The 24,201-nt window shown below is 55.2% G+C and overlaps 2 protein-coding genes across 9 annotated transcripts in view; one reads left to right on the top strand and one right to left on the bottom strand.

The window, feature by feature from the left end:
• The first annotated feature begins 2,121 nt into the window (after positions 1–2,121).
• Positions 2,122–16,031, top strand: PTGES (prostaglandin E synthase). Of its 6 annotated transcripts, XM_074608815.1 has the most exons (6): positions 4,227–4,531; positions 5,134–5,316; positions 6,953–7,035; positions 10,628–13,329; positions 14,706–14,856; positions 15,767–16,031. In XM_074608815.1, exons 1-4 carry the CDS (start codon positions 4,256–4,258, stop codon positions 10,875–10,877), a joined length of 792 nt encoding a protein of 263 aa, XP_074464916.1. In that variant the 5' UTR covers positions 4,227–4,255; the 3' UTR covers positions 10,878–13,329; positions 14,706–14,856; positions 15,767–16,031. The 6 variants fall into 6 exon arrangements, with proteins under 6 accessions (XP_074464918.1, XP_074464916.1, XP_074464915.1 ...); XM_074608817.1 differs by lacking the exon at positions 4,227–4,531 and adding an exon at positions 2,122–2,273 and having other exon boundaries at positions 10,628–14,856; XM_074608814.1 differs by lacking the exon at positions 14,706–14,856.
• A 2,515-nt stretch (positions 16,032–18,546) lies between these two features.
• Positions 18,547–24,201, bottom strand: part of PRRX2 (paired related homeobox 2) — a 25,422-nt gene continuing 19,767 nt past the window's right edge. The window contains exons 2-4 of one of the 3 annotated variants that reach the window (XM_074608907.1): positions 22,172–22,356; positions 21,819–21,997; positions 18,547–21,259 (exon numbers count right to left, since the gene is read on the bottom strand). In XM_074608907.1, the coding sequence (XP_074465008.1) occupies positions 21,121–21,259; positions 21,819–21,997; positions 22,172–22,356 (503 nt within the window). In that variant the 3' untranslated portion in view covers positions 18,547–21,120. The remainder of the gene's footprint in view (positions 21,260–21,818; positions 21,998–22,171; positions 22,357–24,201) is intronic. The other 2 variants (XM_074608905.1, XM_074608906.1) reach the window with 2 other exon arrangements.

The following is a 24,201-nucleotide window of genomic DNA, read 5'->3' as shown; positions in this document are numbered from 1 at the left end:
AGTGGGGGGAGCTGGATGGAGAAGGCAGGAGGATGTGCCACTGTCTCTCACTTGGCCCTGGGCCTGGTCCCTGTCCCGGCGCCGGCTGAGGAACTGCAGCTCCCTCTGCTTCTCTTTGCCTGAGACCCACAGCCCCCACACCCTGCTCCTCCCCCAGGCCTCTCCTGCTGGCTTTCTCCTGCTGCAGCCATCTGGTCTTCTGAGTGTGAAGGGCTATTTGGGAGAGTCTGATCCCACATTCCCCATGCTTGAGATCTCTCAGATAGATAGCTCCAGCCAGTACAGTCACTTTAAAATGCAAAACAGACAAAATCTGCCTGAGTTTGCCAAAGACTGAAGGATCCCATTTGTTTCAGGTGACGCTAACGCTGGCAGTTTTGATGCTGAGTGACTTTGCTGCATCTTCTGCTGCCCTGCATGCTGCAAAGAGCAGTGAGGAGCCCAGGAGCTGGGGAACGAGGAGCTCCAGGTGAAGCAACGGGATTTCATTCACCTTGGGGAGAAGGTGCGTCATGGTGATGTGTGACTTTTCATGCAGGCGGAGGAGTGAACGCAGCTGGAGCGCCTTTCTCTTTAATAAACAGCTAAATTGCTCATGCCTTTACTTGAAAACCTGGCTGTGTTTGATGAGCCAGCGCAGCACAGCCTCCCCTGGGCAGCCGGATTTCCCAGGGCTGGGTGCAGCCAAGGGCAAGTGATCATTGGGGCAGGGCATGTCTGCAGGCTCCGAGGCTTTGTGCTGGGAGAAGCAGGAAGACATAGCAGGGAAGAAGGGCACCGGCGCCCGCGGCAGCGTCGCCCAGCACGTGGGAGCGCGCTGGAGAAGTGCCACCCGCCTGCCTGTCTCCTGCAGGCTGCAGCGGTCCCCTCGGGCTCTTTGGCCGGCCAAGCTGTGGGATGTAATTGCTGTTTTGGAAAACTTTGGGGAGTTTGAGCTGTAATTGCCCAAAGCCAACTGCTGCCCTTTGAGATCGGGTTGGAGCCCAGGCTGTGTCACCCTGGCGTAGGTGCCTATGCTCCACTGACAAGGATTTCTTGCACAACCAACACTCTCATGTAGCTGCCACCAGGAAATTCCCCGGCATAGCAATAGTGGAAAAACATGTATTATAATACTGTAGTGTAATTCAGCTGATCAAATAAATAACAACCCACGTGGGAACAGAGGGTGATTTTTTTATTCCATAATCTTTCCAAAGCAGGATTGTCATTAGAGGCTTCTATCTTTTAAGTACTTTTCTCAAGCATCTCCCACGAATTTTTCATTCCTTCTGCCTGCTGCTGTTCAGTCCCTCCTCCAGCAAAACCCTCCATCTTTTCCCCACAGCTCCTGGGGTCAGCCTAACCTGACGACTAAATCTTTCAAAGCCTGACCCTGGTTCTTATCATTCATTTTTGAGAAAAATGTGTTGGTTTTTGCTAGCAGTGTTGCTTTTGGGTAGGTCCTGTCCTGGGTTGAGACCTCTTGTGCTAAAGGCTTTAAGGCACGGCTTGTGATTTAAAGACATACTGCCCTTAGGACCTGGTCTCGTTCGAGCAACGGCTCTTTCCTAGCAGGATGTGTTTCGTGGAGGAGGATCAAACTGTTAATATTAACAGCCTGCTTCCGCCCAGATTAAAGGGATGGTTGAACATATTCCTGGGAGCTGTGTTGCCTTGGGTCAGGAAAGCCAGGAAGGTGCAATTGTGGATGTGTCCTTCATGGCATGAGACCCCTAAACTTGAGAAATCAAGCGGGAGCCGGGATCCCAGGAGCATTACACCTGCCTTCACAGGCAGCCTCTGCCCCTCATCCCCATCCACGCAGGTGCTGTGCTGACAGACACCGGCCCTCCCCACTGGGGTTCACACCCCTCGGTGTAACGGTGAAAGGGTCTGAAATGCATAAACATGTGGAAAAACCAACTTTCTCTGCCCACATGGTTTTTATACACCATGGGGCCTGCCCACCACATACAACACCCATGCCTGGGTCTGCCCCAGGGGCTTACGCCTAAACAAACTGTGCTTCTTGATCATTCCAATCAATTTAAATTTGTGCCAGTTGCTGGTGCAAATTGTCCAGGGCTTCCTGCCAGTGCTTGAATAATGCTGAGGAGGAGAAAGCCTGGCTGGCTAGCAGGAGAAGTCCTGGCTTGTCTGCAGGTGGTACCAAGCTTGTGTGTGTTCCTGCTGCTCAGTAAGGTGTGCTGACTGCCTCCAGAGGGGAAGAGAAGGTGCACGAAGGAAAAAGGTCTCGCTGCCGAAGAGCCTGCGGGCTGGATCCTCAGCTGGTAAAAACTGGAGCGGCTCCATGGAGGGCGTGATGTGTTGGTGAAGGGTCTGGCTGCCTGCCCTTGCCCCAGGCTCCTGGGAGAGCCGGGGAAGGGGCTGCTGGAGAAAGTCTCACCTCCGCTGCAGGGCTGCTCTGGCCCTTGCATCACCCCAGTCTTGGGGCACCCAGGTCTTCTCTACATGTTTGCTCCCGATCAGCTGTGGAGAGGGGAGATGGGAGGGAGCAACGTTTGGGATTTGGCTTTGCCATCAACTGCTTATGCTCGGCGTTACGGTGTTTATAATACTCTGCTGAACTCCAGGGGGACGTGAGTGGGGTTGGATTCAGTTTGTTGCCCGTGCAGGGCTGGCGTCCAGGGTGAACACCCCAGCCCTTGCCGCAGTGTTTGAATCCGTGTGGCTGTTGCGTGCCCTGGTGTCCCCATTCCCACGCCGGGGGAAGCAGCCCGTCGGAGGCATTCACTGCCTGGCTGCGGAGCTCCACGCTGGGCTGTGCCGGGGCATGTTCTGCAGCCGCCCTGACGCCAGGGTGGTGGTGACCAGCTGCAAGTACCTCTCCTTTGAAACTTAGTGTTTGGGGTTTTCGAAGGCTCTCCGCACACTCGGATGTCACGGGGCTAAGCCAGTGCATCGCGGTGAGCGGTGCGGCATCTTTGGGTTTGCGGCATCAGGGCAGAACAGCCGCGCTGAGGGAGATTCAAAGGCAAACACAAAGAATTTGCAGATCTCCGTGCTGGGAGGGGGATGGTGTGTTTGAAGGGTCTTTCTGGCTCTGAGCCCTGCTCTGCCAGAGCAGCTCTGGGAGCAGCGCAGGGGTCTGGAGTGGGCACTCTGGGGTGGAAGGACGGACGTCTGCTCTGGACGGGCACAGGGAGAGCTCAGCCTTTGGCTGGGATGGCCGGAGCACGCAGCTTGTGTCTGAGCTGAGTGTGGCAGGAGCAAAACCTCTTTCACAGTGCTGATCCTGGCAGGAAAGCTGCCCTGGTGTGACTCTGCACTGACCGTTTGCTGGGAATACAAGAAATGGTGTAACTGCAGGGGCAGAGGCTGGGGCTGGTCTGTGGCATCCCTCGGCCGCTGGTCAGGTCTGGTGGGTTGACACTGTCTGGATGGAGAGGTGACTTTTCCTTCTTGGCTTGCTCCCTGAGCAGGAGCCAGCCATCTGGATCTGCCCGTATAACCTGACTCATGCTCGCATCAAAGGTACTTCTGTATCGCCTGGGACCGGGGCTGCTGTACCCAGAGCATGAGCCTGCCTTAAATTCACACCAGCACCCCAGGAAAAAGGCTCTTATAGCCCATTCTCCCCGGGGAGGGGGTGCCACCAGTGTCCCACTGCTGGGGACAAACCCGTCCTTGTGCAACAGGGTCTGTGGCAATGGGACTGGAGCCTGGTCCGGGGCTGAGTGCGATGCTCCTCTTGGGTTACTCTGGACCCTCTTGGAAAGGACAGGATTAGTTTTGCTCAATGGCAGTTAAAAAGTAAAAAAGCCCTGAAGACCAAAACCAGTCCTAGAGGCACTAACACTTCGATAGATGGTTTTGTAAATGACAGCCATTGTACTCTGTTCATTGTTTTTTGAGGCTTTTTTGTGGCTTGAAACAATTTATTTTTTTATTCCAACATGTCAGTTAATTAAAAAACTACTCGCACCCTCAAAGCATTCATTTTCCACGCAATCTCCAACAGTTTCCATTTGCCTGAAATAATGAGGTTTGGTTTTTTGTGGGTTTTTTTTCCCTATGTAAAGAAACCAACCCCCAAATCCATCCCTTCAACACTAATAAACTCAGAGAGTTCCAATCTGCTCCGCACTGCCGGCTCACTGGAGGTTTTGCTGCTGCCAGCACTGGGGCCAGGGCTGGGGAAGAAGGAGTTAAAGGTTTGCGTTGGGAGAGCAGCCCAGCTGCCTGCAGAGGCTTAGATCCCAGCTTTCTTCCCCAGTGTTTGATGGCTGGGGAAAGCCAGCTCCAAATTCAAATGCCACTTTCTAGACCGAGGACAAAATTACACTCGCTATTCACCATCTCGGAGAAAACCAGGACGAGCTGTCTTTGGGGCTGGGCGGGCTGCCGTTTATTTCTATTTGCAGATTTGGGGCTTCGCGGTCGGCGACTTGCCTGGTTGTGCTTCCAGGCCAGTCAGGCAGGGAGCTCCCCTCCCAGCCGGGGGGCGAAGAGGCAGCCCAGGCCCCTGGGTGATGGGCACTGGTGGGGCAAGGGACGGCTCTGTCCCCTGTGCCCCATCCCTCGGCAGGTGGCTGTGTAGGGGAGGGCTGGCTGCCTCTGCCACGGGAGTGCTCAGCCGGCACTGGGCGGGACTGGGGAGTACTGGGAGCGCTGCCACGGAGGGGTGGGCTGTGGGATCGGGGACGGAGGGAGCGCAGGAGCACAGGGCTGAATGCGGCTGAGGTAGGTGCCTACCTTCTTCCGAACTCCTCCTTCCCAGGGCTGACCAGCTCCTGTCCCTGGGTGAGCAGTGCCCGGCTGGGCGAGGGATGCTCTGAGCAGCTCCATCCCTCTGGGCACAAACAGGAGGGGAGGTGGGATGGGGGGACTGTGGTGGGCTGGTTCAGGGAGGCAGGAGGTTGAGCTGTGGCCAGGCTGAGCCTTGCTGTCGAGGGGGCTGTATCCCAGCTTGGGGCATCACATCCCTGCGGAGCTGGTGGCGGCAAGGAGTGAGCAGCAGAAGCAGCCTGCTCTGCGTCCCTGGCTGGGGTTCGCTCACCAGCAGCTCTGCCGCATCAATTACTCCCGTCTGGCATGAAGGGGTTTAGAGGGACTGGGGGCTTTCGCTGAAGAAACAGTGTTGACTTCTGTTATCTTTAAACATGGCTGTTCCTGCCCCCTCTCCCGCAGAGCCCTCTCGCAGCCCAAGCAAGATCTCCGCCGGCTGTGAGTGCTGCAGGCGACCGAGCGGCACCTTCCCCCAAAATGATGGAAAACACAGTGTTTATGTCGTTTACATTCTACAGCACCATCCTGATTTTAAAAATGTATGTCGTTGCCATCATTACGGGACAAGTGAGACTCAGAAAGAAGGTACGTTCTACTCTCTTGTACCTTTTTCTCCCTTTCTGGCTTTTTCCGTGGGTTTCTGTGTTTTTTCTTTCTTCTTTTATTCCTGTAAAGGCCGACAAAATTTTCCTGAAGCGAGCTGAGTTTTCTTTGACTTAAGTTGAAAGCAAAACATGTTTCATAGCTGCGGCAGATAAATATCTCACTTCTCTTTGGCTCTTTTTGTTTGTTTCTACCATCTGGAGCTTCATGTTTATAATTTCTGAATCCTAATCTAAATAGTAATTTCAGATCTAAAATGCCACACAGGTGAGCCGCTTCTGGAAAGAGACTGTTTACAGTTAATTTGCCATATCTGGAAGAAAAGAAGCAGGGAAAAAAAAGGGTTTAAGAACAAATTATTGCTATGGGTTTTTTTCTTGCAATGTAGCAGAAAGCTTTTGCGCTTTCGCAGGCTGAATCCCTGTGTGAATGCTCCAGGAGAGCAGAAAGTCATGGAGAATAAAAACAATAGCTGGAGGAAATGGTTCTTGGACACGGGGGGAAATACAGGGAGGACCAGGGGTTAACCAGACGTTTTATCGCCTGCAACCCAAGCTGAACTCGTGGCAAAACTCAGCTGTCTGTAAAATCTGTTTTAAAGTATTTGAGGAGTTTTGGACTACAGCAGTGCAGCAGGAGGGAGAGATTGCTGCTCTCGGATAGAACGCATGGATAGATATCCCTGTGCTGTAGCATCATCATCACTGATGATTTGGCTTTTCCTCTTGTGTTTCTGAATGATGCTCCAGCCCTGGGACAGTCTGGGCTTGTAACATGATTAAAGAAAGCGCCAGGGTCCCTTCCAGGCTGCGAGGTGAAGCTGTCGCATGTAACCAGGTCCCTGAGGAGCAGCTTCTGAGCATAGGTGGTGAGCTCATAAAAATATTTCTTATTTCTAAGTTTATTAGTATAGAATCATAGAATAGTTTGGGTTGGAAGGGACCTTTAAAGGTCACCTAGGTCCCTGCAGTGAGCAGGGACATCTTCAACTAGATCAGGTTGCTGAGAGCTCCATCCAACCTGACCTTGAATTTTTCCAGGGATGGGGCATCTCCCACCTCTCTGGGCAACCTGTAAAGTCATACATCTCGGCAAGATGTAGTATAGGATCTGATTCCTCTGGGGCAGGTTTCAGTCACACAGTATCACTGCTAAAAAGCCAGCCAGGGAATATTCTTTCTTGGTAGGGTGACCTAATCTGTCAGTCTCAGTTATCTTTTGGATGCCACAGTCAGTGTCTGCAAGCTCTGGGCCACCAGTCATCTCATTTGCAGGTTGGCAACGTCTTCTTTCAATGGGTTTCATGGGGAGAAGCGGACTGGAATCAGGCCGGAGCTCCCTTGAAGCCCCCAGTTTGGGACCTGCTTGGCGGGCAGAGTTGGGTTTTTCAGAGGACATGGAAAACCCGTTGGGAGGTGCAGGGTTTAACCCCCAGGACCGTGCACATGGGAGTGCAGCAGCTTTTGTGTTTGAGAAGGCTGGTGGGCAGCTGGGGCTGAAAGGTCTCCTTGGGCAGGAAGAAATCCCTACTGACCTTAAAGATTAGGGGCAAAGCTTCTACCTGTAAAGATCCTGAAAACATTATGAGCACATATATTATCGGGACTCTCTCTTGCAGGCATTTGTGAACCCGGAGGACGCGCTGCGCAATGGGGGGCTGCAGTACCACCGCGAGGACCCCGACGTGGAGCGGTGCCGCAGGCAAGTACGCAGCGGTGCTGGCATTCCCCCCCATGCCACAGGGCGATCCCTGGCAGCTGCTGGCAAAGAAGCAGTGGGAAGCTAAAGGGCTCATTAATTAAGTAATTACCTAGATGGGTTGAATGCCTGGAGCTCAGCTGTGGGACCCTGCACACTAGAGCAGTTTAATCTTTAAAGGGAGTGTGGTGTGTGCTGGAGCAAGGATCCGGGCGCCGACTTTGACACAAACTCATTCCTAGATGCTCGGAGTCCCGCAAGCCCCCAAGGTCTTGTCCTGTACCCACATCCAAAAGCTCCTTGTGCCTTGCTCCAACAGGACCCTGAACCCCTCCAGATCCCTGCACAGCTTGGACAGGGAGCTGTGTGACTGGTTCCAGTCCTGTCTGCGGCTGCTCTTTTTGGGGATTTGGGAAGAGTCTGGGTATGATTGCAGTAACTTCTACTTCTCTAATTGGGCAAACGCTGAATCATCCCCCTCTTCTGTGGGGCTCACAGTTCCTCGCAGGTAAAACATGGGGTGATTCAGCCCCGGGCTTGGTTTGCTGTTCCCCTTACCCAGCAGGAGGTGCCTCGAGTGTTGGGCTGGATCAGTGGTGACGTGCAGGAAAGGAGCTGGAGCCATTCCCTGCTGTCACTGAGCCCTTGGCCGCCAGCTCTGCTTGGCGGGGGGAGGACTGCGCCGCTCACCTCTCACTGCGTGCAAGATTTGCTTTAAAAAACATCCAGTGCCACCTAATCCCTGGGCTTCCAGAGGGAGGAGGAAGGGAAACAAGCTGTTCCCTTGCTAGGAAAAAGAAAATAATAGTAGTAATAATAATGGTAATCCTCTTTTGATTAGTCAGAAAGACAAACTTCCATAAAAATAAATAAACAGAGCTGCTGCAAAGATCTGGGGCAGTCTGGGATCTGACTTGTGCAGTTAAAGCACTCAGGGTCGGTCCTTGCTGATCTGTTCACAGCCCTGGGGAAGACAAACCCAAGGTGTTTCCCCTGAACAAGGGTGATGTCGGGTTTTCTTCTCAGGCGTTATCGCGAGGGGAGCAGGGCCACGGCTGGGCCACCGGGGTCTGTGCAGGGCAGGAGCAGAGCAGGGGCGAGCAAGCGGCAGCCGGGAGGGAGGTTTCCCCCCTCACCCCTTAGAGAGGCCCCCGGCTGCGTCTCAGCTCTGGAACAACAATTTGCCTTTTCTTTACTTTCTCCTCCACGTTCTTCCATTTGTCTTTCCAACCCTGCTGGACCTCTGAGTCCTCGGGGGCTCGTTTGGATGGGGCTGCCGTGGGGCGAGGCGGTGGGTGCCTGGCAGCTGCCCTCTCCCAGCATGGCTGACGCCAAAGCAAACCGTGTTTGTCACTGCTGTCCTGGCTGGGCTGCGGGGGGGTTTTGTGGCGGTACCTGCAGAGGCGATGCTGGCTTGGGAAGGCAAAGGGGGCCCTGGGCTGGGAAGGGAAGGAGCTGTGAGCAGGCAGACAGCAGCCCTTCCTCGTGTCTGGGAAGGGGCTGGCTCTGCCCAGGGTCCATCTGGCCAGGAGGAGCAGAAGGCTTCCTGCAGCTCCCTGCCTTGCTCACGGGTTTGGCAGGGAATATGTCTCCTCCACATCCGGGTTCCGGTCGGCTCATCCTCACCGAGTCCTCCTGGCATCACTGCTACAACAGCAGGACTCGTTTTAGTGACTTTTGTTGGCCAATTCCTCCGTGCTGTCCCAAAATCACACCCAGAGAGCAGCTGAAAGGGTTTCCAGCAGGCTCCTTACCAGGTTCATCACCCCTGCCTTGCTTGGGGACGTGGCCTTTAAGCCAGGGACTGCTTCCCATGGAGGTGGAAAGAGCAGGTAGGAGAAAGCCCCTTGCATTTATGGGGATAATGGGGTGCTGAAAGCCCTCGGGGTAGCTCTTTTGGGGGTACGATAGCCTGTGCTGGGAGCAGTCACCCTCCAAAACACCTGGGCACTTTGTATTGAAAATTTCTGATGGATAAGTTTTTGGAAAACCTTGGCCTGTGGAAATCGGTGGGTGTGGTGGGGCTGTTACCAAGGTGCATACGGGGACACCTCCTGCTCCATAGACCTGACCCCAGGGGCAGGAGAGGGGGCTTAAAACACAGCCCCCTTCCTTTTCCAAAGTCAGTTTTCAGCCAGGTCTGTCCCAGCCTGTATCTGCACTAATGAGCTGTGACTGAGCATCCTAAAACTTCCCAGCCACTTCTCAGCTTGCTCAGAAGAGCAGCATAGGCATCTTGGCCTTTGTTTCATGGAAGAAATTGCTTAAAATTTTCTCTTGGCTTTGTGAACATTCAAACGTCCCGGGACACAGGAATGGGGAAGCAAGGGCAGCTCTTCCAAAGGATTCATCTCTGCCTCTTAAATTTCCAGACATATGGGGAAAAGGCAACTGAGCCTCATGCCTGGGTCACTCTCCAGCACAGACCCGTCCCCACTGAGCAGGGCACAACCTGACAGTCCCCCATGGAAGCACGGGGATGGGGCTCTGTGGAGCAGAAAGAAGCTCTTTCATCGCAAGGGAACAAAAGAAGGAGAGGCGGAGGTGGTGGGAAGGCGAGGACACCCTGCTGCTTTGGGAACCAGTTTCCCTCCTTCGAAGAGTGGTCCCTGGGGGACCAGTAACAGGATGAGGGGTAACAGGTGCAAGCTGGAACATAGGAAGTTCCGAACAAATATGAGAAAAAACTTCTTTATGGTGAGGGTGACAGAGCCCTGGAACGGGCTGCCCAGGGAGGGTGTGGGGTCCCTTCACTGTAGACTTTCAAGACCCGCCTGGATGCAGCCCTGAGTGATGTGCTCTGGGCAGTCCTGGTTTACAGGGGAGTTGGACTAGATCATCTCTAGAGGTCCCTTCCAACTCTGAAAAATTCCGTGATTCCGTGAGGGACACGGCTTATGTGGACGCACTCCTGTTTTGGTAGTGGCGCGGGTGGTGGCAGGTGATGCTGTGACACCCAGGCAGGCGCATGTTCAGATGGAGCCCAGGGTTTGGCCCCATCAGTGCCAACGTGTCATCGCATGGCCACAGCGGTCCCTCCAGCCTGACTGTGCTGCAATTAAGCAGGTGCTGCTGGCACAGCGTGGAGGTGCAGGAGGTGCTTGGGGCGCTCCTCCCTGGTCCCCTTTGGATGCACTCGTGGAGAGGGGCGAAGCCATAAACCCTCCCATCCTGGGAGTTTCTCCTCCGGAAAAAACGCGGTCTGGAAACCGCCTTGTTATTGTGTAACGTGGCCACATCTGGGGCCGTGCCGTGCTGGCGCCACACCAGCTTTGAGCTTTTCTTAGCTTCGTGGGGTCTTTGTTTTGCTCTGTTTATTTAAAAGCTCTAACCCTCGAGCTGTCATCCATTGCAGCAAAGGCGTCCTGGCCATGGAGGGCAAACTTCAGGAGCGCAGCATCCCAAGGGAGAGACACCAGGTGTGGAATTCTGCTGCCTGTGTGTGTAGGGAGGATCTGACCCTCTTGGGGGCTGCGTCTGCCCCATCCAACAGAGGAGAGGGCCAGCAGCACCCAGGGATGGGCACTCTGTCTGGAAGGGATGGGAGACAGCAGGGAAGCCTGGTGGGAAGTAGCAACCTTATCTCCCTTTTCAGAGCCCACCGCAATGACATGGAGAACATCTTTCCCTTCCTCTTCCTCGGAGCCATCTACTCCCTGCTGAATCCCAGTCCCGCAGTGGCCAGGATCCACTTCTTCATCTTCTGCGTGGGGCGCATCATCCACACCATCGCCTACCTCCTGCGGCTGAAGGCACCCACGCGCTCCGTGGCCTACAGTGTGGCGCAGCTGCCCTGCTTCTCCATGGCTCTGCAGATCCTCCTGGCCACCACCCCGTACTGGTAGCACCCAACGAGACCGACCATCCAAACCCCTTCGTCCTGTGCTCTGCTGGTTTCCCCGGCTGGACTGGGTGGTGTGTGTGCGAGTGTGGGTGTGCACGCGCGTGTGGGTGTGTGTATGCACATGGTATGTTGCCAGGGAGGCCACTTGTGCCCCAAGGATGCTCAGTGCAGCCTTGATGAAGTCCCCGCGCTATTGAAATTGGGCAGGGAAGTCGCCAGAGAGAAGGGGCACATCTCCCCATGGAGTGGGAAGGGGATGCGGAGGCAGGTTTTCCTCGTCCCCGCTAAGGGTGGGAGGGGGAAAGCACCCGGACTGCTGCTCGAGGATGGGGTTCATTGAAGGAAAGAAGGTTTTCTGGCCCAACTGCATTCGGAACTGGGAAGGGGGAGATTTGCCCTTTCCCCTTGGTCACAAATACCCCATAAATCAGGAAGGGAAAATCATGAGGGTCCCATGAAGTCTCGTGGTCAGCAGCCGTGGGTGGGGGCAGAGGGGGGTTATAAAACAGCCGCCCTCCTCCTGCCCAGCCGCGTGGGTCTCTGGAGGAGGGGCGTCCCTTAGGTTCCCTCTCCCGCGAGGAGGACAGAGGCAGGTGCCTGCCAGGCAGCGTAACATGGAAGTCGAAATCTCTGAGGTGACGTTATGAAGGCACCGAAGCGTTCAGTGCTCCCAGCACTGCCACGTCTTCATGCCACGGGACGCAGCTCCCTGCTGGGGAGCCTGGCTGCCGGCAGGAGCCAGCCTGTGCCAGCCAGGACACCCTGTGGCCAGTGTTCAGGAGCTCCAGGCCAGCAGCGGCTGTGGCTTTTCCATCTCAGTGAGATGCAGGAGGGACGCGCCTGCAGCAGCCAGCAGGAATCGCTTACCCCGTAGAGAGCCAGACCTTCACACAAAGTTCTGGGATTTGTGGAAAGACTGAGACGCTCACACAAAACAGGAGGTTTGCAGTTTGCAGACAGAGCTTTCTCCCAAGGGTGGTATCTCCGTTCACATGCCGCTGATGCCTGAAAACGCTCCCAGGGCAGCGGACTGAATTTTTCCCCCTCTGTTTGTAGCCTTTCTCTGGCCGCAGAACAGCCCGTTGCTATTTGGGGAATGTGCCGTGATCGCTTGGGGGGTGTTTTCTTTCAGCTGTTTCCTGCTGTCCGCTGCTGCCAAGCCGTGCGCAGTCTGGATTAGCTGGTGTTTGCAGAAAGCTCTGGAAATGAGAAGAGCGGCTTTGAACTGCCTGGCGGGAGGAGAATACCTCTGCTCTGCCGTGTCGCCTGAAAGCCCTTGTGGTGGAGAGGAGAGGCTGGGACCGGGGTATCGCAGGATGACAAACCCTCCTGAGCTCCTCTGCCCTGCAGCTCTCCTGGAGCGCCCAGGGCTGGTCCAGGCCACAGTGGCACGTGGAGGAGCCCCACTTTGGAAAGCACGGCAGGGGGAAGCCTCTGCTGTTAAGTGCCTCCTGCCTCCTCTGAGAGCAGCACAGTTTTGCTAAAATCACAGGGGGAAACGAGCAGAAAATAAATTCCCTTTCCACCTGTCCTAAGCACTAAAGCTGTTCCCTTAACCCCACTGTCCTTGGGGATGCTCTTACTGAGACCCCGCTGAGTGCCTGCGTGCACAAGGCACGAGGTGAAACACCGGCTCAGACTGATGCTCCGAGCCCTTGCCCAGCTCGGGTAGCAGTTTCTGAACAAGTAACGCCTGACCCCAGCGTAGACGTGGCCTTAGGGTAAGCTCTTTGGTGAGGTTGGGAGCAGAGGGCGCAGCTCTCCCGCAGGGGGACACAGGACCCACCGCCTGCGGAAGGTGAGCAGGAACTGCAGGTTCAGCAGTTTGCTCTTGGCCACTTCTCATTTACACAGCCTCCACGGCTGGCCACTAACGCACACCCCTCTTAACGAGCCTTTTCTGCCTCACATGCTGCACAAGGTCCCCAACCCCTGTATGTTTCGCTGCTGCTGCACATGCATCCTGGCGGCAGGAAGCAAATATTCCCAATAAAAACAAATCATTGTGCTCTGATACATCCTTCCTTCGGGAGCAGCAGATGCAGCTGGGTAGCAGCTGGGTCCAGCCCCAGCAGGATGGCTCCCCAGCTGCAAAGCGCTTTGCTAAACCTCACTGCGCAGCCCGGCGAGCCCTGGGACTTCAAAAGACACATCCCTTTCCTCGGGGCCCACCTGCCCTGCAGAGGAAGCTCTTTTCCAGGTGTGCATTATTTGTGCTGATCCTTTAAATTCAGCAGAGCTTGAAAAAGCTTGCAAAAAGGCTTGCAAAGTACCTATGCTCGGTTTTCCTTCCCAGAACAGCAGGAGCACAAAGCTTGGTGTTCCCCAACCCTCCTCCATCCCAGCTCCCCCAGAGCAGGCTAGCAGAATGAGGTGCTTTGTCCCTGCAAGCTTTCTTCACTCCCTGCGGATCCAAGCCGGTGCTTAAATCCTGGAGGGCTGGAGAAGCTCAGGTAAGACGTGGTTGCTCTCGTTTCTGTGCTTACGAGTTGCAAAGGAGCTGCCTGTATTTTTCAAGCTCAGCAGCCGCCTCCTTTAGCTGGCACCTTGCTGGGAAGCAAAAGCCTCATTTCCCTGGTTTCCCCCTATTTTCTTACACTGTTGGTGTTTAGGAAGCGCCGTCCCACTGGTGTCTGCGTCAGCTGGTTGGGATGGACAAAATGGCTCCACTTGGTAGTTTTTTCTTTCCCTCATGCTTTTTGCTTTCAAAGAAGAAAGGCAGCGGCTTTATAAAATGGACTCTCTCCAGTACACGTTGCCATGGTTAGAGATGTAGTTGGGATTGAGGTTTTTGCATGGAAAGGAAGAACTGGGGGCGCAGAACCCCCCCTAGCCCCCAGAGCTGCCAGTTCCCTTCCACTAAACTGCCTGTTTGGTGGTTTGGTGCCTGGGGCTGATGCCCTGCTCAGGGAAGCCGAGGTTACATGCAGAGCTCTGCTTTCTTCTTTTTTTATTTCAAAAAGAACAACAAACCCCGCTGTACTGGCTGCAGGGAAAAGCTTGGGAACGTGAACTCTCCTGGCTCCAAAAAAACAAACAGAAAAAGCCCACAAGGCGAACTTCAGAGGGGCCCAAGCATTATTTTGGAATGCCGCGAAGGTTTGTGGGAGGCAGGAGAGAGCCCGGCTCCCGGCTGCCTGGCCAGCCCCATCCCGGCAGGGCTCTCCCAGGACCGAGGCACTTGGAGCCACCGGCTCTCCCCATGGCATAGGGCGATGTTCACTGCGTGCGGGGCAAGTGATGAGCTGAAGTATCCCCAGCCTTTTCCCAAACAATATCCTAAAGCCTGGAGCTCTCAGATTCCCGCTCCAGCCTCAGTGCCGGGGGAAGACGAGCCCAGGGTCTCTCCCAGCTCCAGGAGAGCGGGGATGGCGGTTGCATCTATCAGTCCGTGGGTTTTGGTGCGTGTGTTTTATGTGCCAACAATGTGGTTTTCATACCCGGCTCAAACCTGAAACGGTAACACTGTGAAATCCACCTGGCACTGCAGAACTGTGAAGTTTGGTGCTTAAATATTTGAATATGACTCACACTGCCGGTACATGTCTTCCCTCCACCCTGCTGAGCCCAAGGTGTCTGGAGGTGGGGGAAAAGCAGGTGGAGACCCAGCACAAACCACTTTCCCTACCGTGTACTTCCATCCAGTTCAGCCGCAGGATCCCGCTTACCCCCTCCTTACCTGCCTGCGCTGCTTCCCAGATCTCTCCTGTTGATCCAGACCTTCCCCCGGTGGGGTCTGGGACAAAGATTCCCCCCTTGGGCATCTCTCCCGTGACACAGGTCACTCAGCCTTCTCTGCCCTCCCAAAGTCTCCCCTTTCCTCTAGCAGACGTGGGGCTCTTCCATCTCATGCTGTGGGGTTTTGCCACACAAACCCCCTCGTTCCTCTGGAGGAGCTGGGATTCCTCTGACTCGCAGGGAGAGCGAAAAGAGCCAGCTCTAGAGGTACGGACATCCCAGAGATTAGTCCCCTGGAAAAGGTAACGGTATTTCCCAGCTCCTCTCTGGCATTTATGGGGGTGAAGTTGGCACAGGGAAAACTTCATCTACTGGATTTTTTTTTCCTCCCCGGCTCCGGAGCTGAGCTGCGAGATGTCCCCAGTTTGCGACATGGGTGACATGCAGGTTCCAGCTCCGGCCAGGGACGAGGGAGCCGGACGGGGGGGGGGGGGGGGGGAGGGGGAGTCCCTGGCCCGGTGTGGGGAGGTCTGTGGAGCACCGCAGCACGATGCGGGGGTCGGGGTCCGTTCCGCACCCCCGACCGGGCCGGGCTGCGCTGCGCGGGGCTGCAGCACCCTCGTGTGGCTGCGGGGGGGACCCGCCTGCCTGCGCCCGCGGGGCCCCCAGCCCGGCTGCCCGAGGAGCTGTCGGCAGGCCCCGGGGTGGGGGTGGGAGCGGGGGGGCCACTTGAGGTGTTTGGGGCGGGGAGGGAGGGATGGAGGGACGCTGGGTGCCATTCCTTGGGGAGCGGGTTGAGGAGGCGGCTCATGTCTGTCCCTGCGCCCGTAACCTCTCCGGAGCGGGCAGACGTGATGCTCTGTTGCGCTCCCGGCCCCGCTGAGCATCTGCATGCAATAACTCTTCCTTGGCTTTCTAACACCCACTGCAAAGGGAACCTTTGCTTCCACCCTCCTTCCCAAGTTGTCGCAGAGCATTACACCCCCAGCGGACATCTCCCATCCAGCTTCTCGAAAGCTTCACCGCTGCCTTAGGTTGAGTCCTTTTGGGGTTTGGAAAGAAGGATCAGTGAGCAAAATATCAGCTGCAGGGAGGAGATGCTCCTTCCGAATGGAGCACAGAATTTGGGGTGACTGTCGCGTCCCCCAGGACAGGAGGGGCTCAACTGCGGGGGGTGACATGTTGCTGTCACATGTGCTTGTGTTTCTGTAGATGGTGAGTGGTGTCAGCAGGACTCGGAAGGTCTCCGGCCCTTCCCGTTGCCACCAGAGGGAGAAGGGCTCAGCGCAAGGGTAGCAGGAGAGGAGGATGCTGTAACCGCTAGATGTCTGAGTAATTCATTCTGGATGGGGATAACCAGGCTGGCATCCCTGCGAGCTGGAAAATGTGAGCTCTGTTTTGTCTCGCTGCCGTGGCAGCCGATGCTGATGACAATACAAAATTGTTCTCATTAAAATATTGCAGGGGCAAACTTCAACTTTTCATCAGTCGGAAAGCCACGCGCAAGCGTTGGGCTGTGGGGTCAGAAACAAGGAAAGGGCGGGGGGGTGCAGTGAGGTCCTCTCATCAGCTGAGACTTGCCCTTTGGGAGTCAGCTGGTTGAAAACCAACTGCTTGGAGGAAGGAAATAAATTTGCAAATAACGTTCTTGCAACATCCCTCCCCAACCTGAAGCTGTGGTGTGTGGAGGGAGATCAGCTCTCCTGCAGAAATTAGTTCTGGTAACGGACTGCTTCCCAGAAGGAAAAATCCCCTTCGTGCTGGAAGAGGAGGAGAGGTATCCCGATGCCTTTGAGCTCCTCTTCATTGGCAGCTCCTCTTCACTGGTAACCCCAGCACATCCCCGCCGTGGAGTGCAGACCCCGCCAGGTGAGCTGCAGCTCCCCATGCTCGTCTGTCTCCTGGTTTGCAGACCCCTCAGACCCCATCAGACCATGGGTTGAGACCTTCTGCTCTAGTGGGAGCTGCACTGAAGCTGGGACAGTTCAGGCAGGAAATAAGTGACATATTTCCAGCAGCTAACAGTAATGAGTCACTGGAAGAATCTGCCCTGGGATCTGCAAGCTCTTCACTTCCAAGGGTCTTTTGACTCGGGGCTGGATGCCCTCCAAAGGGATGCTCTGCATTGGCCACATGCTGAGGACATGAGGATGCTGCTTGGGTGTATTCTCTGCCTGGGGCTAGGAAGGAGGTTGGACAACCGACCCTAATGGTCTACAAGTCACTTAATGAATAAATAAGCGGTTACAAAGCAGTAGTGGAGCAGTACGATGGGGATGGTTAAGCTGTTGGTGTGTGGGACTGTAGCTGCTGGAGTAGGTCAGTATGGCTCTGTGGGCTGCACATCCCACAGATCAGATCTGGAAATTGTGTGTGGGATGCCCCGAATCCCAGTGGCCAGTTGTGATTCTGGGCACCAGCACGGCTCCAGGCGCTGAGATAAGATCTCTGTGTCTGTCCCTGGAGTTGCCCACTGCCCCCGGGGTGACACAAGGAGCTCCACGGCTGCATTGTGGAGGAAACACTCTGCAATCTAAGAGCTGATAGTTTATTTCTACGCTTTTATTTCTTATCTTTTAGCTAGTTGTCTGTGCAGAATCTGACCCTTCTCCTTCTGCCTCTTAGCTCAATTTCTGTAGACCTGGAGCAGAAAACCCCCAGGGAGCCGCGTGCTGCTCTGGTCCCTGGGTGTGTGCTCCCCTGCTGCGGGCTGGTTGGGAGCTTTCCCCGGGAGCCATCCTGCTCGTGGCATCCCATACCGATCCCTGCTCCTAGCAAACCCACTCGACTGTGAGGCTCTGCCAGGCTGGGCTGCCCTTCAGGTCCCGCATCTTCTCACCCCCTCAGCCTGGCTCTTTGCCTGTGGCCCCTGTCGATGCTCAGCCTGCAGCTCACTGGGTTAATGCCTGCCTTGGCGCACAGGATGGAGCCTGGAAGAGCTGGATTTGGTGCCGATGTGGGCTGCCAGGGCTTGTGCTGCCCAGCCCTTTCTGAGTCTGTGTGCTTCACAGAGTGAAGCTCTGTCTGAGTGCCTGGATGCGCCTGCAGTGATGGTGTAGGAGACAATCTCCTTATTTCTCCAGTGCCTCCAATTCTCCGAGTAGATCAGACCTCCACGTTGCCCATTTCCAGCTCCCAGGGCTGTGGGATACTGGTGGTCTCTGTTGGGACCATTGATGAGCGCTTGTCCCAGGAGGACGGGATGTCTGTAACAGATGCTCGTCCCTGGCGTCTGTGGAGCATCAATTAGTGCTGACAGGTTTCCACCCCCATTTACAATGCCGGATTTACCTGATCACCTGGCGGCGAGGGGCCCTGCTGCCTGCTCCTGGCTGCCTCCCCTCAGCCCATTCCCTTGCTGCTGGGGGCAAATGTGGGTGCTGCTCCCAAGGCCGTGGGTGTGAACTGGGGCTGGTGTTAAGGTGACCTGCTGCTTTGTGGGGAATTTGTGAGCCACCCGGGGCAGACCCTATAAGCTCTGCAACTCCCAGTGGGATTTTGGAGGGGAAAAGCAAACCAAGCCCTCTTCCCTTCCTCAATAGCCCACACTCACGATCCTAGAATGGAATAAGAGGGATCTGGCAAGGCCCTACAATTAGCTGTTATGCAGGGGCTTTCGTTAGGCTGTTTTCTGTGCCCCTTGAGTTTCCACCATTTCTGGGCATCAGCTCAAGGGTCTCGAAGCCCAGTAGCCCTACTGTGGGAGCCCATCCCAGCTCCATGGGGCCTCGACACACTCCCCCGCTTGCTCCTGCCCCTCTCCCAGGGCATGTGGACCACTTGCTGTTTGGGAGCCTGGGATGAAATCCAGGTCTTGGAGAGAAGCCATGAGGTGCCACCACCACACAAGGTGAAGGTGGCTGGATCCTGACTGTTGTCCCCTTGCCCATGGTGGTTGTTCCCCTGCCCGTGCTGCTTCTCCAAGGCAGGTGGAAACTGCAGTAGCTGGCGAGGAAAGGGCCACGTCCCTGTCACGTGCGCGGACACGTCTCTACTCAGTAAAATATTTATTCCTCCATTATTTCACAAGAGTTGTTTTTACAAAAACCTTACAAAAATTTCCAAAACACAGACATGCAGAAGAGGGGGGGAAAAAAAAAAATAAAAAAATCCACTGTGGATCTTGTTACAAGTAATTGAAATGTACAAATAGAAAGGGCGAGAGGGAGCTTAGATTACAATAATCCCTCTGTCCTGCTACCCCTCCGCGGGTGCAATTTGTATCTCGTCTCGGTGAGGATTCAGCATTGACTGACAAGCCGCGATAAGCTGCCAAGAGCACGGCGAAGGAGGGGCCCTAAGATGAGGAGCGAATGTTTTCAAATATATATATACATATAGATATTTAGTGAAGAAATATTTATTCCCTGCTTTTTTTAGGTTTACAGAAACGGCATCTGCAAACTATTAAATGGGTTTATTTTCATTAATGCTCTCAAAGAGGCAGCGACATTTATATCCCTGTGGTTTCGTCTTGTATAACTGAAAAAAGAGCCCTGTGCTTTCCATGGGAATAGACCCCCCCCAGCCCCATCCTCCTGCCCCAAGTGCCGTTTCTCATGGCGGATGATTCGATCTGCAGTGGATCCCTCTTCCCCCTGGCCTGGCACGTCTTGGCTTTTGTCAGGTCTCTGTGTGGTGTCTCGCTGCGGTCTGGGGAGCTGTGTGCTCCCATTCTGGTACGGCAAATGTCTGTGTGTGTGTGGGGGATGCCAGCCCTGGAAAAAGGGGTGGGGGGCACAGGGTGGGTGCTTAGGGTGAGTTTGCTCCCTGGATGAGGTGGGCAGTGTCGGTCAGGCTGTGCCCCCTCCCTGCCCACCATACTTGAGGAGGAGGAGGTGGCTGTTCCCGACTTAGGGGCTGCATTGGGTGGAGCAGGGAAAGCTGGGGCTGGAGTGGCTGGTTCACCCCCAGCCAGAGGACACGTGCTCCTCTCCCGGTTCTCCCATCAGGTCTCCGGTGCTGGGTGAGTTCCCCTGGGCAGGTGCTGCCAGGGATGAAGCTGAAGGTCCTGGTGTCACAAGCACTGGGTACCACGTGCGGCTGCAGTGACAGCCCCAGTAGGAAAGGGAGAGGATGCTCCTGGGAGTGCTGGGGACATTTTCAGCCTTGGTGTCGCATGCTGGAGGTTGTTTACCTGGAGGAAGCACCTTAGCAATTGCTGTGTTCACCCTCAGACCTACTGCTACAGTCCTCAGCGGGGCTGAGCCCTTCTAGGCAGGTAGGGCTGGTGCCTTCTCCGTCCAGGCCACCCATCTGAGCTGGTGGCATCCATGTGCTTGGCTGATGGCTCTTTGCAGTGGCTGAGGAAAGGGTGGCCTCACTTCTAGAGGGCTTTTTCCACAGGGTAAAACCTCCATCACTTCGGCTCATGCCCCATTGCTGCAGTATTGGCAGGAGAAGGTGGTGGGTGCGTCTCTCTGCAGCTCAGTCCCACGGGCAAAGGACCGGGGTGGCACTAGCCTGGGGCAAGTTTGCCCACCCTGTGTCCGTCCCCCGGCACGTCCCACCTTGCAACCTCATTAGGCTGCACAGCAGGGTGGGACGAGGGGGAAGCCATTTCCTTTCTGCAAAACCAAAAAAAGCCCACCCCCATGGAGTCGCCAGGCCCAAACCCCCGCACACATCTGCGGAGCTGCCGACGGGGAGGCTGTGCCTCCGGAAGGCGAAGCCTGCTTTGCCGTTGGCATGAAGCGCTGGGAGCCGCCTACTCAGCTGAAACCCAACAGCTTTTTCCAATTTTCTCTTTCCCTGGGACGGTTCAATGACCTGGGGCTCTGCAGAATTGCTGGCAAACCCACCGAGGCAGGGCAGCGGTGCCTGTTTGGGGATCGGAGATGCTCCCCCCAGCTCATGGGAGACCTCACAGGCTCTGAGCGAGTCCGTAGAGATGCTCCAGCACTCCTTGCCCCTCTGGGAAGAGACAAAGCCTGATGCCATTGACATAGGCAGCTCCTAAATGCAGGCAGCGCGGTGCAGGGGGCTGGCTGGGGCAGGGACGAGCCGTCGGCTTCCCAAAGTCTCTCCCAAGCACTGCGGCTGGGGATGCACAGAGGGGCGAACGCTTGGGTCCATTTCGGCACATATGGTTGAGCGCTGCGAGTCACAGCCCGGGGAAAAGGGGGGCTCGTGATCCTCCCACCGCCGCATGTTGTCCCTGCGGGAGGAGAAGACCCAATAACTCTTTGGCTCTCTGGGTGAGATACCCAAATTGGTCAAATCCAATAGTCCAAGTTCCTTCCATGTTTGGAAGCAAATTCTTGTTCCCTTGGCAAGTCTGTTTGTCCTCGAAGAGCGCGTGGGGGGTATGTGTGTGTATATATAGCCTTTATTATAAGGGTGTGCGGAAAAGCAAGTTTCTAACCAAGTTTGCTCCATATGTGGCTATAATTATGTGCCACTTCGGCCTGGGACTGACTCTACCTTCAAAAGGGAAGAGGAGAGGAGAGGTGCTGAGACATTGGATGAGTGGCACGTAGGTTGAGCAGGCAGCGGATTTGTCCTGGACCAGCACAGGAGCTCCACGCTGTATCCTGGATGAGGCCACGGGGTGGGCTTTGCCCTGGTCAGTTCACGGTCGGCACCTGGTTCTGATGGAGGCTGAACTCTTTGGCTTTGAGGCGCAGGCTGGCGATGCTGTTGGCCATGTTCACCCCTTGGGTGGGCGTCGCGGTCCCGCTGGAGCTGTAGGAGGGCACAGTGCTGCTGGGAGGGAGCAAGGGAGGAATGAGGCATGGCTCATGGAGGAGTCCCCATGCCCCACGCAGTCCTGCCGGCTTCCCAGGTCAGACTGGCCGTTCCCTCTTAGACATCTCCCACAAGAGCAGTCAAGGCTTCAGCATTTTTATGTGGCTGGATGCATGTGGGAACTCTTCAAACTATGCACCAGGAGGCCCTGCCTTGAGCTGTTGGACGAGATGGCTGGATGCAGAGAGCTGGGAACCAGAAGGGACCCATGCCACCTCCCTTGCCAAGATGTGGGAAGGGTCAGCACAAGGGCAAGCGAATCCCTTGCGAGGACCAGGGCCCACGCTCTGGCCCTGAAATGCATGGAGGCAGGGAAGCCTGCTCAGCAGTGGCCAGGGGATGCTCAGATGGGGCTGAAACAGGTTCCCAAAGCAAAGCTGAACAAGCTCCTTTCAGGCCCATAAAACTCCCTGTGTCCTCAGCAGCAGCAGAGGGCTGTACTCCCATGGCAGTGGGGTGGTCCCTAGGCAGCCTGTCCCATGGCCACCTCCCCAGCTCCTCCAGAGCCTGCACCTACCTGTACGGGGAGGTGCTGGTCCAGGAGAGATACTCCGGGGTCAGTGCGGTGGGCCGTGGAGCCATGGGCTGCTCAATGGCTGCTTCTTGGCTGTAGGATTTGAGGAGCGATGCTGATCTGTTGGCCAGCATTGCCCTCTCGTTACGGCGAAACTTGGCCCTCCGGTTCTGAAACCAGACCTGCATGGGGAGGGAAGGTGGTCAGCGGGGACCTGGTGCAAGCAGGGATGTCCCAAGCATCCGTCCTACTGATCGTGGTCATATGCAGGATGAAACGAGAGAGGGGACAGTCCCTGCTCCCGCCTGGAGACAAGGCAGAGGGTGTTGTTTTCCCCCACACAAACCTTTGCTCACCTGGACTCTTGCCTCGCTGAGGTTGACCCTTCTTGCCAGCTCCTCCCGCACAAAGGCATCGGGGTAGTGCGTCCTCTCGAAGACCCTTTCCAGGGCCTGCAGCTGGCTGCTGTTGAAGGTGGTGCGGTTTCTCCTCTGCTTCTTCTTCCTCTTGGCCGCCCCACGGCTTGGGCTCAGGCTCTCGCCTGTGGGGAAAGCACAGAAGAGGCCACATGAGAGCCAGACACGTGAGAGATCCCACACGGGCACCTGGCCAGGCTTGAGCCCTCCTGGGGGTCTGCAGTGCCCTGCTCCATACCAGCCGTGCTCCCTGCAGGCACCTGGGACACTGTGGGGAGCGGCACACGTACAACCCTATAGTCTCCATGAGACTCAAAACCTATTTCAGGACCTGCTGGAGCTCAAGGTTAAACCCAACAGTTGCAAAGACCTGTGGTGGTTTTATGTCTGGCTAAAACCACCCGGACCTGATTTTGAATACCAGTCTCAGTGGATTCTGGGGCAGCACTTGAGCCAAACTGCTGTGACTGCATCTCACAGCTTCCCGGCAGTGGGGACACGTCCACAGGTTGTCTTGGGCTTGGCTCTTACTACGGGTTTAGGTCAAACTTGCACGGTTGGCGATGGAAATTCAGCACCAAAATATCTCAGAGAGGTGGGTCTCAGCTCCCACCTCCAGCACCCCCTGAAGCCCCGGCTGTGGCATGTCCCCAAGGTGACACAGGACTGCAGCCAAGCATCTGCTCATCCAACCCTGGTCTTCAGAGCTAGGAACGAACACCACTGCGTCTCGCAGAGCTCAGCCTCCGCAGTGTTTATTTCTGGCTTTGCTGGCTCATGGAAACATGAAGCTGAGGGTGTAGTTTGGTTTCTCAGTATTGATCTTGGGCTCTCAGCCAGGCTGAGATTAATCTCCTCTTTGTCACTAATATCATCAGGTTTAGGCAAGTTTATGAAGTCTTTTTCCAGGATACCCAGTCAGCTGCCTGAAAAAGCTTCATGGGGAACACGTCTCGCTGTCGTTCTTCCGTATGGAGGTACTGGTTAATTATTCTTTCTGTTAATAAAGCATCTGGATCCAATCTGTACCTACTGGTGGGAAAGTATTTTGGAATTATTTGAAATGTTAATAGTTTTATGACATTCTGATTCATAGCAGGGTTATATTGGGGTTTTCTGCTCTATATCATTGTAGAGGCCATGATGGCAGGAATTACCACTCCCTGAATATGGTCAAGAAATAAATACTTGCTAATAAGCTATCTTGATACTTATTAAATAGATGTGCAGCATTTTCAGATAATACTTGAACAAGTAACAAAATCTACTGGAAGGGATATTAACTCCCCTGCTTCAAGTCACCACCAAGCTGTTGAGCAGGAGGAAACTATGTGTTCCAAGATCTTTAAGGCCAGAAAAACATTCTTGGACCTTAATTCTGAATAATTCAAGCCATGAAACCTCCACCAACAAGTTTTCCATCAAGTCCCTAAGGTCCCTTTGTACCCGAGTACACCACTTTCAAAGGCTGTCCCATCCTGAGATGAGCCATGAGGACCAGAGACACCCCAATATCTGCTGGCAGGTTGTCCCTGGGACTAGTCACTTTCTTCTCAAAGTAGGGTCCAAACTTAGAGCTATTGCAGAGTTTTCTTGCACCCTTCTCTAAAAATCCTGCTGCTGACTGATGCCACCAAGAGTGTCCTGGTGCCCGATGCGAGCCAAACCAAGGGAAGCGGCAGAGAAGGAAGGGTTACGCTTATTTCCATTGCTGGCAGTGACCTCCTGAAAAGAGCAGATGGCTTCTCTGGCGCTTTGCTATAGCGAGGACCAGTGCCAGGGCCTGGGAGCACTGGGTGCCTCCAACACCCTGACCCATTAACGGATGAGGCGTTGGGCTGGGAGGAGATGCAGGGATGTGGAGGTGGGACCTGGGCACCACCACCATCCCCGTTCCCCGTCTCCCAGACACATGCAGGGATGCTGCATCATTTTGACCATGACCAGGCCAAATTGCTGGGATGGTGGGG

This window comes from Larus michahellis, chromosome 15 (assembly GCF_964199755.1).
Source record: "Larus michahellis chromosome 15, bLarMic1.1, whole genome shotgun sequence".
NCBI classification, from domain to species: Eukaryota; Metazoa; Chordata; class Aves; order Charadriiformes; family Laridae; genus Larus; species Larus michahellis.
Note: the sequence above shows the minus strand (reverse complement) of the source record. Positions and strands in the feature narration are given on the sequence as shown.